This window comes from Tiliqua scincoides, chromosome 13 (assembly GCF_035046505.1).
Source record: "Tiliqua scincoides isolate rTilSci1 chromosome 13, rTilSci1.hap2, whole genome shotgun sequence".
NCBI classification, from domain to species: domain Eukaryota; kingdom Metazoa; phylum Chordata; class Lepidosauria; order Squamata; family Scincidae; genus Tiliqua; species Tiliqua scincoides.
The window spans coordinates 4,059,718-4,074,487 of NC_089833.1; the positions used below are offsets into that span (position 1 = coordinate 4,059,718).

The 14,770-nt window shown below is 45.9% G+C and overlaps 1 protein-coding gene across 1 annotated transcript in view; it reads right to left on the reverse strand.

The window, feature by feature from the left end:
• PPL (periplakin) overlaps positions 1 to 11,253 on the reverse strand; it is a 62,233-nt gene extending 50,980 nt beyond the window's left edge. Inside the window, exon 1 of the mRNA XM_066609463.1 lies at positions 10,989 to 11,253. Coding sequence (XP_066465560.1) covers positions 10,989 to 11,050 — 62 coding nt within the window. The 5' untranslated portion in view covers positions 11,051 to 11,253. The remainder of the gene's footprint in view (positions 1 to 10,988) is intronic.
• Between the last annotated feature and the right edge of the window lie 3,517 nt (positions 11,254 to 14,770).

A 14,770-nucleotide genomic window follows, 5' to 3' on the forward strand; every position in this document is an offset into this window, starting at 1 on the left:
CTGTCTGCTGAGCTGCCTGTCACATCTGGCCTACACCCACATACCTATAAAAAAGCTGGCCAGGTTCCTGGTAGCGGTACATGCATTTTTCTTTCAAGCTGGGAGTAAAGAATGGGACAGTGGGAGGACCTGCTACCAGCCCATGCTGTGGCCTGCTTACATAAGAAGAGTCCCACTGGATCAGGCCAAAAGCCCATCAAGTCCAGCTTCCTGCATCTCACAGTGGCCCACCAGGTGAGAGAGAGAGCACACAAGACAACAAGAGACCTGCATCCTGGTACCCTCCCAATGCATCTTGCATTCATCTGCTGCAGGATTCTCTCCAAGAAGGCTGGGTTAAGAGAAATCATCAGGTTGACATAGGATGCTTCATGTTTGCTGTTTCATCTGGTATGGACATCCTTCATTTACTCCATGATCAAGGACAATTCATGGCATGTCCTAGCTTGCAATGTCCCAGTGTTTCCCACATTGGCTCCCTGCTTTTTAAAGGTCTGGTTTGTGGCAATTATTCTGTCCTCCAACTGAAATAGTGCCAGGAGCCAGTGAGGCCACTTTTTCATTTTTTCATTCACTTCAAACTAAATAAACAGAGCACCAAATAAATAACAAATGAGTTACACATACATAACTCATTTGTTGTCAATTTAGAGCACATTTGGATTGGGAGGGACAGGTTTAACATGCTACAGTCTGAAAAGTGGCCCCTACGGAGAGAGGGGAACTACCCACGCGGGGGATCCTCTTGCCCCAGCTATCCTTTGGAGAAGGGGTTAATGGGTCATGCAAAACCAGCACCAGTATTGCCAACACTGCATACTGAAAGGTGGCTCTTCCCACCTAAAGAGTGTCAGTCACTGGAAGGCACATCAACTCAAGAGAATGTAAGGAATGCCCTGCTGGATCAAATCAGAGGTCCATTTAGCCTGGCATCCTTTTTCCCATAGTGGCTAGTCAGCTAAAGTTGACAGCAAGCCCAAAATCATCTGTTTCACAACAAAGGTGAAATTTGTGCAGCAGGGTCAAACGAGCCACTGAACCAGCCTCCCGGCTCCACCCTGTTCTTTGGAGCTACCCAACGCTGAGAAAAGCAGCTATTAATGGATCGGCGCAGGAAAACTTGCCGGTGAATTATGCCCCAAAGCCTAACCCCCAGCTTGAGTCTAAGAATCCAGACTTCATCCTACTCAACAGGTCAGGTTTCCCTTCATTTTTCTCGATGAGAAAACCTGCTTGGGATCACCACATCATCTTGCTGTATCAGAAACAGTGTGCTCAGCCCAATTAAATTACAGTGGCGAGATTCTTTGCAACATGCATTTGAAACATAGGGTGCATTAATGCGCTTCCTGTCAGCAAACCTCTGATCAGGGAGGAAGGCAAACAATGAGCAATTACCCCAAACATTCTTCCATTGAGATATTTCAGCAACTTAAAAAATGCAAGTTGCTCAAGGTCAGAAAGAAGTTGCCTACTGACCCTCTTGCGATGTGAAAACCCAAGAGTTCTAACAGGAGTCAGGGTTCTGACTTAGTAACCATTAGAACAGGGGTTCCCAAACCCCGGGCCGGGGGCCACTTGTGGCCCTCAGGGACCCCCAATCTGGCCCTCAGGGAGCCCCCAGTCTCCAATGAGCCTCTGGCCCCCTGGAGACTTGCTGGAGCCCACGCTGGCCTGACACATGAGCTGTGAGACAAGGGCCCCCTCCACTGCTTGCTGTTTCACGTCTGTGATGCAGCAGCAGCAGTGAAGGAAAAGCTTTGTGCAAGGCCTTTTATATGCCTTTTGCTATTGCAAGACCTTCTTTCATTTATTCCATCTCTATTCATTTATGTAAATTTATTCAAATTTGAAATGTAAATTAATTCTTTTTTTCCTGGCCCCTGACACAGTGTCAGAGAGATGTTGTGGCCCTCCTGCCAAAAAGTTTGGACATCCCTGCATTAGAACATCTAGCTCAGGACTGCCTGCCCTACACCAAAAGCCTCCAAATGATGGGGTTCCAGCTTGGCTTTTGGTGGAAGTCATGGCAGGGCTATGGACATCATTTGTTTTGAACCTCAGGCCTGCACAATCTGAACAGGACCAGGGAGCTAGGAGTTCTGCCAAGGTCAATTCTACTAGAGAGTTTGCTTTTGAAGAGGTTGTTTGACCAAGCCCCGACCGGTTGATTGTGTCCAAGCTGTTACACTGAGCTTCAGGTCTTTATCCACACAAGGAGAACTACAGGACCTGCCTGAAGGTGAAGACTGATGCAGTGCACAAATTTGGAAACACCTTCACTATATTCAAACCAAACATATTTCCTCTCCAGTTCATGCTCTTAAAAAAACCCTGATTCTGCCAGTTGGGCCACCAGATGTGGGCAGAACTGAGTGGCAAAGGTCTAGAATACTTTACCAGCAAGGAACCTACATTCTGTACTCACTGAGAACACTAAACCCTTTAGCTCAGTGTTGTCTAAACACAAGCGGTCTCCAAAGTGGAGACCGCTGCGTGCTGGTAAAGCCATCCCCGACACTACGGAGCTTACCGTTCTTCCTGAGCACTTCTGCCACAAATTGCCCCCAACTTCTGCACTCACCAGCCACTCCTGGGGTCTTTCGTCCCAGCAAGCTTTGTGCCCACTCATGCCCAGAAATCCGGGCAGAAAGCTTGCTGGGGACGAAAGACCCCAGAAGTGGCTGGTGAGTGCAAAGGTTGGGGGCAATTTGTGGCAGAAGGTGACGCAAAGGTCGGGGGCTATCTGTGATAGAACAGAGAGACCCCCAGGTGCAACAGTAAGCTCTGTTCACCCAGGAGAAGCATCACGGCAGGCGCCGGATCCAGCCCACGTGCCAGGTTTTGGTGCCCGCTGGTCTACACAGTGGCTCTCCAGGGTTCTCTCTCAGTTATACTTGGAGGTGCCAGGGGCTGAACCTTGGGACCCATCCACATCCAAAGCTGGTGCTTTCCCACTGAGCCATGGCTCATCCTCAGTGTAGTTTCTGCTTTTAAAAACAACTTCCAGGGTCTTAAAACTATTATTGCTTAATGTACATATTATATTATATATAATGCAGCAATTAATGAATAAACACACCAGTGGTGCATAATTTTATTTTACTTTTAAGACAAAGCGTCCACCTGAAGTGGGGATGAAAGACTGAGGCTATAATCCTATACGCACTTACTCAGGAGTAAGCTTCACTGAACTTATTGATACTTATGATAGACATGGATCGCACTGTGAGTCACCATTGTTTACCAATTTGTATATTTGTCATTCAAACTGCAAAGTAAAAAGAGCTGGCCAGATGTGCACTGTGGCTAAGGAATCTACTGCAAATTCTCTTTTAGTATTAATTTCTGATTTTACCCTCTGGCCTATTACATTTAACAGTATTTTTTAAAAGAGAGAGAAAGTTGTACACGTAGCAGAAAGATGTAGCAGTGCTTTTCAGCCAGGACTTCCCAGGATGTCTGGTGGTATTTGGCCCTACTGCTACAGTGACCACATGGCACTGCCCCGCCTGCACCAACCTCGCTGGAAGTAGAGAGGGCTGGGGCAGTGTTGCTCCAGTGGGCGAGATGTGGCTGCACAGCTGCTTGGTCCATCAAAGAAGGCATGACTTGGGCAAGGAGAGTGCAGAGCAAAACTGTGGGGCAGTTAGATGCCCTCTCACCATCTCACTCCCAGCCGCTATCACCATTTCTTGATGCCCTCCTGCATCAACTGCCACTTTCCGACTTTTGGGAAGATCAGCCCAGATTTGCAAATGGTGATTGCTTGTGTCAGGACCTGGAACTGATCCAGTTTTTCCTATTCACTACAATGAGTCATTCAGTAAAATGAATGGCAGCTGGCCTGTTCTCATTGAGTTTAAGCATCTTTTCCATCCCCAGCAGCATTTTGTATGAACCCCACTCCCTGCTGTGCTTTTTTCCAGTTTTGATATACTTATTCTTGCAAAACAGAGGAGCAAATACTTCATTAATTGGATAGCAATAAGAAACACACACACACACACCCGCCCCCGCTTTTAAAATATCCTGCTCCTTTGCCATTAATGGCAGCCTGGCACAGAGAAATTAAGCAGGTAGAAGTTCTCTTGTGGCTTTACCATTATGCCAGGAAAAGTTTCGCTTGCAAAATTTTGACATACCTGCCTGCTGCTGTCAGCACCAGAGCTGGGCCAAAAAAATTGCCAAACAGGAGGGCCAGTGGTTAGAGCAAGGCTGCAGTTCAATATCCTGTACACTTCCCTGGGCATAAGCCCCATTGAACACAGTGAAACTTCTGAGTAGACATGCCTAGGATTGTGCTGTTAAGGGCAGACCTTAGCAGGTCTGGGAAGACCCAAGAGATGTGACAGCCATGGAGCTCACTGGGTGAAAAGTGACTTTCAGAAAGTCACAAAGTTGTTGGAAGGATATATGCATGTATTTAATCCAGCGCTCCTTTAAAGTCAAGTGGGTTGGGGGATACAACTACAGCTGGTGACTTGCTAGAGAAATTAAGGGAGGAATGACAGAGCTAACAGAATCTGTACACAGAGTTGCCCCTGCTATTGAAGTTAAGGACTGCGAGATCTTCATCCAGAGATCATTTCCCCATCACACACACCCTTCCTGTTCACTGATCCTTTTGAATCTTATTTGGAAGTAGCCTGTTTCCCACTTTAACAGATGTGTAGAAAGGCAAATAATTCAACAGGTAAACCCCTTTCCAGCAGGGAAAGGCAGTAATGAAGGGAGAGTTATTCCTCTTGATTTTCCCCAAGCCACTGGAAGGCCCATGGGGGTCTTCCTCACTTCAGATTTCCCAAGCCCCTCTCCTGAACGTTCAATTTAAACAAGCCTTCTGACTTCATGGCCTTTTTAACATCTTTTATACATCTTTTAGTTGTTGTTTTTTTACAGGCCTGATTCCTCTATGAACTGCTGTTTTATGCTCTTTTTTATTCTGACTTTTATCTGACTACTGTTTTTATGGTTTCTGTTAATGTGTTTTTAATATGTTTTTATCTGTTTGTTAAATTATGTTTTAATCTGTTTTTAATATGTTGTAAGCTGCCCTGGGTCCCTTTAGGGAGAAGTGCGGGATAGAAATAAAATTTATTATTATTATTATATAGTTTTTATTTTAAATACCTAACCCTTTATAATTCGCATGTAGTAGGTAATATTTTAGCCAGTTGTTCAGGAAGTAGTAACACAATTAGATGACTTAAATCCTATTTGGTTCCCTATTTAATGGGTTTAATACCTACATATTTATGTTCTGACTACTCTGTAATGACAACCCACCCCCATAGCTCCCCTTACCACATTATCTTTGATCACGGGCCTTGAACCTTCCCGCTTACTCACATATCATCTGCATACCTCTTCCTTTTAGGCCCTGCTTCGGTACACCTGTCTTTCAACATTTCAGAACACCTGGACAGGTGCCTCATCTCCAAAAGGTGTGGCATCCTGAGGAGGAATGCAACTCCAATCTTGTGGGTGCAGATTGGCAGACCCTAGATTGTTCAGCTGGAGGGGGCATGTCTGGTTTAATTAAAATTACAGCAGCAGCTCAGTGGCAAAACACACATCAAGAGGATCTATAAGCAACCAACTCTCCACTCCACAGCCTTGCTGGTGCTGCTGCTCCATAACAAATCACTCAAATAAGAACACAGCACCCAAGAAGCCCCTTCTTGGCTCAGTGCAACAGGATTCCCCCAGACAGTATCAGCAGGGAGATTCTTCAGGTTCCAAGAATATGTTGCCTAAGACCCACACACAAAGAAAGTTTCCACATGTTTATTTGGAGGAATGAGGTCAAACAGACTTACAGCTTCTCTGGGGGCTTGTTAGAAATGACAAGAACACGATTCCCTGCTTATATGGAAACTTGGAACTTGCCTCCTGAGCGGAAGAGATTAGAGAAGAGGAGTGAATGTGTGTAAACAGGGCTTAAATTCTAACTTGCTGAGCTCCAAGCCTTCTGGGATGCTTTACCCACTAACAAAAAGATTTTCCTTCTTTCTAGCTAGCTGCAGTTAAGGCAGGCACCTTTCACAACTACATGACAGACCAAAGAATTAGCTGGTGCAGGTTATATCAGCACAGAGGTGCAACAATGGGGTACGGTTCACCTGTTGAATTTGTGGTTTCTATCAGGAAAAGGAGCCTTATAGTGCAAGACTATACATGTTTACTTGGAAACAAGTTCCAAGTGTTCTGTGTTCACTGGGGCTTACTCTCAGGTAAGTATGTATAGGAGTGCAGTCCCAATTAGCTGTTCTTGCACTCTTTGTTAAAGGAGTGTAGGGTCTAAATGTGATTACTGTTATTACAGGGAATGAGGAAGGGCACTCTGTACATGCTTAGAGGCACTGCTTCCAGGGAGGCAGTGGGCCCAGTCCTATCCAATTTCCAGCAGCAGTTCAGCTGCAATGCAACCCCGAGGTAAGGGAACAAATGTTACCTTACCTTGAGGAGGCCTCTGTGACTGCCTCCCCACCCAAGGATGCAGCACACACCCCATTGGCATGGCTGCACTGGCACTGGAAAATTGGAAAGGATTGGGCCCAGTGTCTTATATCATTAGCATTCATTCAGGCAGCTACATTCCATGCTACACTCCCAATTGCAACTAGAGAGGGTGGCAATGGGTCACACTCTTGAGTGCTCAAACAAATTTATTTATTTATTCATTAATTTGATTTGTATTCCGCCTTTCTCCCTGAAGGGCACCCAAGGCGGCAAATGATCTCCTACTCCCCAAGAAATGAGTAACAGCTACACATGTATTGCAAAGTGTAATAATTGTATAGAAAGGCCTCAACACCAAAGCAAAATCACCTTGGAAAACAAAGTGAGGGGATTCTCAAGTCAGGAATACTGAGGAGTGACAGCAGGGACTCTGCCAAGACGAAGCAAAGAGAGAGACTTAGGAAAGATACAGGAGGCAATTCCAATTGCAGCAATATCAGCCTGGACTCCAGGTTCCAAGCTACCTTCAGAGCAGTAGAACGGGATTGGACAATATCTTGCAAGCCCAAGCAGTGGCCTTAGAAAGGAAATTTTCAGACCGTAACAAAGACAACAGAGTTCCTGGGCCTTAAAGGCTGCGTAGAGGAGTTTCCCCAGCTTGTCCTACATGTACAAGAAAAGCTGCAAATTCCATTCTTCCCTCTTGTACAGTACTGAAGAGCCCTCCAACACATGTCCCAGGGCACATAATGTCACCCTTGTGGTGGAGCTAAGCAAGGTTCAGCATGATCTATGCCTTAGTGGATGCAGTGGCATAGTTAGAAGGGGTGCAAAGCACTAAGTACCCCTGCTAACTGGATAAGAGGCACTTTTTAAGTGGGTGCTCTTCTTTTATTTAGTGGGGTGAGAGTAAACAGGCCCTCCTCACCCCAGCACTGTCTGTTCTAGTGGCTTTCTGCTGGTGTTCTTTTGCATCCTTTTAGATTGTGAGCCCTTTTGGGACAGGGAGCCACTACTTGTTTGTTTGATTTTCTCTGTAAACCGCTTTGTGAACTTTCCGTTGAAAATCGGTATATAAATACTGTTAATAATTAATAATAATAAGTTTTGCACGGAGCCTCACTGCAACATGCAAGGGGCCCCCTCCCCCTTGGAGCCATTCCAGGTCTGGCTTCGGAGGGGAGGGGCTCCTTGCACACTGCAATGAGGTTCCCTGCAAAATGTAGTGCTTTGCACTGAGTGGATGACTACCTGGGAACCCCACGTAAGCCACCTTGAGCTCCATGATGGATGAAAGGTGGGCTCTAAATGAAACAAGCGAATGCAAAAACTCCCCTACTTAAGAACATTCAGCTGCAGAACTTTACTGGCCATATATCCACCGATGGGATTAGAACCCATTCCCAGTACTCCCTGTCTTATTCCAGCCATCCCAGCCAGCCCTGGTAGACTTTTCAAGGTAAGATACAGCTCAGTACTGTAGGGGTGCTATAAACAGGGCTGGCCCAAGACCTCCTAATGCCCAAGGTGCCTTGCCAAATGCTGCTCCTCCTTCTCCATTGATGTGCCAGTCTCTGCCCCTCCCACTTCCAATGCTGTGGTTCAGCACTCCCCTCATCTCCACATTTCCTCTTTCTCTCTGTCATCCTTTTCCTTTTCTAAATCAGGGTATGGAAGGAGAAAGAGGAGCAGAAGAGGCAGATAAGCAGATAGAGATGGGCACCCAGGGCCTGTGCTGTCATTAGACCAACTAGGTAGCTGCCCAGGCTGCAGACCTTTGAGGGACACCGTTTTTTCAAAATTTAAAATAAATTTAGCAGGTAAGTTTTGTGCTTTTCATTTTCTCTACAAGACATCTATTTTTGGAAACTGAAGTTGGGGTGTGTGTGCGCCTTGCCTAGGATGCAGAATAGCCTAGCATCAGTGCTGTGGGCATCCCCCCATCAGCCATCAGTTGACCTCATGGATGGGCCAGGCCTGATTGTAAATACTTTAAAAAAAAATATTTCACAACACATTCGTTACTAACAATAGTGATGCTGGACTTAAGAACAAGATAACTTGTTCTTGTCCTGGAACCCAACCTATTCTCAAGCAGGGGAATTTCTGTAGATACAACCTTATCTTTCAAGGCACCAAACCTTGAAATTATGTTGAGCTGGGGTGCTGGGCCCATACAAGACTGGAACTCACAGTGTTGTGGCAGAGGGCATGCCAGGGACATACCAGACCCCAGGTTAAGAACATAAGAATAGCCCCACTGGATCAGGCCATAGGCCCATCTAGTCCAGCTTCCTGTATCTCATAGCGGCCCACCAAATGTCAATCCTTGCCATCTCCAGTTGACAGCATATTGGATTGTGGGGCCAGGAAAGTTCCCCTTCCCAAGAACTTGCTTCTGCAAGTCAGAGAAATCATTAAGCAGACCAATGGTCAGATTCAGTTTAAGGCAGCTTTGTGTGAACACATTCTTCTCGGCACCCATAGTTCTACTGCAGAGCTGCCTAGGGCAGTGTTTCTCACACATTTAGCACCGGGACCCACATTTTAGAATGAGAATCTGTCGGGACCCACCGGAAGTGATGTCATGACTGGAAGTGACATCATCAAGCAGGAAAATTTTTAACAATCCTAGGCTGTAATCCTACCCACACTTACCCAGGAGTAAGTCCCATTGACTATCATTGTTAAAAGCATATACAGAGTACCTTGTTAAAAATATGGGTCTGTTAACATTTCCCCAAAGGCAGTCACATACCATGGTAGCATCAGGTCTAATATTAAAATATTAAAAATAAATATTAAAAATAAATATTAAAAATAAAATATTGAAATGAATGGGGATCCACCTGAAATCGGCCCGTGACCCACCTAGTGGGTCCCGACTCACAGTTTGAGAAGCACTGGTGTAGGGCATTGCAATGTTTGTGTGTGTCCCCCTTTTAATCCTCTGGGCTAAGGAGTTGCCCTACACCTACAAAGGTATGCTGCCTTTGATACAGCATGCCATACAAGAATTCATTCCCAGGTTTTTATGTATTGGCAAACTGCTACCAATCAGAGCAGACACAACAGGGCTAGGAAGGCAACGGACTAACTCCATATAAGAGTTTCACATGTCCAGTTGCCATTTATTGATTCTACACAGGTTGCTGTTGTAACTGGGGCATATTGAGACTTGTTGGCTGGCTCTGGAAAGGAGCCTGCCAATATAAGGGAGAGGAGGAGAAAAATAGAGAGGGTGATGGAGCCACACCCTAAGAGATTAAATTCTGGAATGTCAACTCCTCTCAAACAAACTCTAAGGAAGAGGAGTATCAGGGTGAGTCTTATTATACACCATTTCCCTGGGAGGTCGACCACTGAAGACTGTGAGACTTACTTCCAAGTAAGCATGCATAAGATTGGGCTGCATAACACAGAAATCCAGATTTTAACATGAGCCAAGATTTAGGGCCCAATCCGATCCAATTTTTCAGCCACGGTGCAGCCGCAGTGCAACCCCTCGGCAAGGGAACAAATGTTGCTTTACCTTGTGGAGGACTCCATAACTACCCTCCCACCACTGGATGCAGCGCAAACCCCACTGGAATGGCTACACCAGGGCTAGAAAGTTGGATAGGACTTGGTCCTTAGTGTGTTATGAGTCTGTCATGATATGAGACGCTTAATCCTGGAACATTAAAATCAACATGTGGGAAAGTCCTGTTGAGCATGTGCAGAATGCCTTCACATACCAGACTGTAAATAACCCACCATATATAGGAGTGGGGTGGCAAAGGCTTTTTGGGAAATAAGGTTCCCCCCCCCTTCTTTTTTAAAACTGTTCCTGGAGCAGTACCTTTAACAGCAGCTTAACACACATAAATTAGTTGGGCGAACCTTTTTCCATCATTACTTCCACACCAAGCAAATTGAGCCTTCCAAATATTTGCATTTCAGGTTCCTACTAGAGATGCAGAAGCAGGGCCAGTGAAACAAACAAGCTAAACAGGTGGCAGCCAGCCTCTGGCTCTGTGGCCAAAGGCTCAGTCCTGGAATGTGAGAATTAATCACACACACACACACCCCCACCCTATGGATCATATGCAGTTTGCCTTTTTATTACTGCTCACTTATTCACCTGCTCAGGATTTGGGATAAAGGCAAAGGGACTCCAGGCAGAGGATGCAACTTCCTAACAACCCTGAACCTTCACATCTCTCACAAGTGTACACTTTTGATTCCTGTTGTGTAGATATGCAACACTGGTCAGAAATGGCTTAAACTGGAAGGGAAAACCAGGGAAAGGGATCCATTAAGCGAGCTATTAAGAAAATACAGTTCCAGCAACCCTGGCACAAGGTAGGTTGGTATGCAGAGAAGCTAAGTTCCGATATCCTGCTCCACAGCTTTGCAGAAGTGCTGGACAACAGCTCCAGATCTGCCTGGAAATTCAACACCATCTAGCCAGGCTAACAGGGCTGTCACCTCCTAGCCCGGATCCACACTGCAAACAGTCCCACACACCCAGCAGCACTCACCTCTTCTTCTGGACAGTGGGGCTGTACTTCCCTTTGTTTCTCCTCTTGAACAGGGAATGCATAACTTCTTTCCCAGGAAGCAGCAGCTGGGGGTAAAGTCTGGTTTCAGCAGGAGGAATAAAATCTGAATGTGCAAGGACCAGCAGCAGCTCCTCTTTGCCCGGGTGACAGGAAGGCTGGTGTCTCTTTTGCTGCTAGATCCTGCAAGTTAAAGGGAGCCTGGTGGAGGGGAGGGGAGAGCCACTTGGCTGCAACCTTGAGTCCGGCTTCTCAGTCACTGTGCTTCCAGAAAGAGGTGTGATCCTCCCAGCCCAAGCTAGCTTGGGGTTGCCTCCCACAGGAGGTGGTGCTTACCTACCACTCATGTCATGGGCACAGGCGGAGCTACTCTAGCTTGTCTGCTTTGGCTAGGAGCAGCTGAGGAGATGTGCCTGTAACTAGTGCATCCCTTCTGCCACTGATAGCAGGCTTTGTGATGCCTACTTTATTTTTTTTATTTTACTTGTTTTGTTTTGCTTTTGCTCCTGGGACATTAACAGCAGGCAGAAATTAAACAGGGAAAGCTTTAGTTCCAGCTGCATGGCAATAAGCAATGAGAAAAGCAAAACTGTTTAAATCCATGCATACCAGCCTGCTGTTAAAAGCCCAGGAGCAAGGTTGATGGCAACAAAACACATTTGTATAAAACTGTGGTTCCCAAACTGTGGTTTTTTGCATCAGGACCCACTTTTTAAAACTACACTCTCTCGGGACCCACCTAGGTTTGCCAGACATTGAAAAAGGCGATCTAGAAAGAAAAAATTTATATATTTATAAGTAATAAGAATCAGAAAAAAAGACCCTCAAACACTTATCTCACTATATGTACACATGCTTGCAGACTGCAGGAGCCGAGCTCTTTGCAGGGTGGTTAGCAGCTACAGTATCTGATTTTTGAATAGCCTCAGGGCTTGAGGCAATTCATTCTGATCTCTCCATCATTCTTTGGTGACCCACCCAGAAACAGGCTATGTCCCACCAGTGGGTCCCAACCCACAGTTTGGGAATAACTGGTATAGAATTTTCCAAGTGTGCCAAGTGCTTCATAAGGGGAGATACCTTCATGTATCCGAAGGGCAGTCATACGGGAGGAATTTGCGCTCTGTAGCTCCCGAGGGCAGGATTAGAACCAACGGGTTGAAACTACAGGGAAGTAGATTTAGACTAGATATGAGGAAGAACTTCCTACCTCTGAAAGCTTTCCTGCACTGGACTCATGCAGAAGTGGCCTCTTCCTTGATGGAGGTTATTGATAACCTCCATCAAGGAAGAGGCCACTTCTGCATGAGTCCAGTGCAGGAAAGCTTTCAGAGGTAGGAAATTCTTCCTGGAGAGGCTACCAGAGAAGGTGTAGCAGTTGCCTGAGCTGAACAGGAGGTTTGACTAGATGACCTCCAAGATTCCTTCCAACTCTAAATTCAGTGATTATCTTGATGTTATCCATGTAACAACCCTGTAAAGCAAGGAAAGATTATTATCCCCATATTGCAGATTGGAAGATTGAGGCAGAGGCTCGCCTAAGGCTAGCTAGTGAGAATTAATGGCAGAAGTGAGACTTGAACTAGCAAAGTCCTGATCCACAGTTCGGTCAAATAGCCACTTCCTAACAATCATCATTTAAAATAAATTACAAGTCTTTAGACAGGGATGTTTTCTCTTTTCTCACTCTGTGTAAGGCAGCATGCAAATGGATGACAATTACAATATAATACACTGATAGTGCAATCCTATGTGTATCTATTTAGAAGTAAGCCCCATTGAGTAAGCCCACACACGGGTAAGTGTGCTTATAGGATTGCAGCCTTGTAGACACATTTGTACAAAATGCAATCGAGATGGTATACAATAATTATATTAAAAACAATATTTTCAGAATAAGAATTCCATCCAAACAATTAAAACCAATAACCCCCCTCCCCCCAAATAGGCAGGACTTCTAGACAGTATACATATAGAGTTGCCAACTTCTGAACCAGCCTATACTAAACAGCGGTATGATCTGCAGGTCTTAGCAGCTGATAATATTTCTCTCCATGCCATGAGTTGGGTTTCTGCAATTCAAAATGTTATTAAAGCCACAAGACAAAAAAAGATCCGTCCCCCTGGTCAGTTGGCAACCCTATACACTCTGGTTAAGGTGATAAGATGTAAAGGAGGGCAGAGCTCCTATATATCTGTAATCTATATTGTAATCTGTAATCTGTATTATAGAGGGAATTTTGGCAGGCACCACTTTTCTCACCATTGCAAGACAAGCAGCACCAACTGAAATTTTCTCTCTTCTATCCCATTATGAAAGGCACATGTTCTCACCCTGCTGTAACTTGACCATATGAAAGAAAGAAAAACCAGAGTGCTTTTGATAACACCCCCCATCCTCTTCAAATGTATCTGATTACCTTTAACCAGTGGTTCCCAAACTGTGGGTTGGGGCCAGATTTTTGATGGATCACCAAAGGGTGATGGACAGATCAGATAACTAATTGACTCAAGCCCTGGGGTTATTGAAAAATTAAACACTGGAGCTGCTTAATTACCCTGCAAAGAGTACAGCTCCTGCAGTTTGCAAGCATGTGTAACTATAGAGAGATAAAGTTTAAGGATCTTTTTTCTGGTCTTTATTACTAATAAATAAACAAATAAAATATTATTTCTTTCTAGATCACCTCTTTAAAAAAGTCTGGTAAACCGAGGTGGGTTAATGTATTTATCTAGGCATTTATATCCCATCTTACGCCTCTGAAGAGGCCCCCAAGGTGGCTTACAACATTTTAAAAAGCACAGTCCGGTAATAAAACTCTCGGGTCAGTGCTGGTCTCTATAGGAGCCGGTGTTACAAGTGCCTCTCTGGCCTGGGCACATCTTCATTTTTCCTGTTAGGGCACAGACTCTTGAGGGGAAGGGTCTGGCCTAACTGTTTCCTCAGGCCAGTCCAAGCCTCAGGCCGGTGGTCTAAGCCCGCACTGGCCTGGGTGCTTCTTTTCCTTCTTCCCCAGGCCTAAGGCCATAAAGATCTTAAGCAGCCCCTGGGAAGGTGCTGCACTAGAAGTCTCCTCAGGAAAGGCCTGGTCTCCACTGGAGTCAGAATTATAAGCCCCCTCTGGGCACCTCTTCCCCTCAAGGCAGGCAAAGCTTGCCCTTCAGCAGTCCCTGGAAAGGGGGGGAAGGAACTGCACCAACTCTTATGGAGAGCAGGGCTGGTCTCCATAAGGAGTTGGGATTAGATCCCCCTCAGGCACCTCTTTTTCCTTCTTCCCCTCAGTCTAAAGCAGTCACTGGGAAGGAGGGAAGGGACTGGCCTGAACAATCTCCTCAGGCCAGTCCTGGCATTGTTAGGAGCCTTGTTATAAGCTGCCCCTGACCTGGGTGCCTATTCCTCCTCCTTCCCCTCAGGGCATGCAGCCTTAAGCGTTCTCTGGATAGGGGGGAAGGGGCTGTGCCAACCCTCTTCTCAGACCAGTGCCAATCTATAGAGGAGGCCTTTGTTATAAGCAGGCGTAGGTGCTTCTTGTTCCTTCTTCCCCTCAAGGCATGCAGCCTTAAGTGTTCCCTGGATAGGTGGGGAAGGGGCTGTGCCAACCCTCTTCTCAGACCAGTGCCAGTTTCCATTGGAGCCCTTGGTATAAGCCCCCCACCCCCACCCCAGCCTGGTTGCTTCTTTTTCATTCTTCCCTTAAGGCATGCAACCTTAAGTGTTCCCTGCATAGGTGGGGAAGGGGCTGTGCCAACACTCCAGTGCCAGT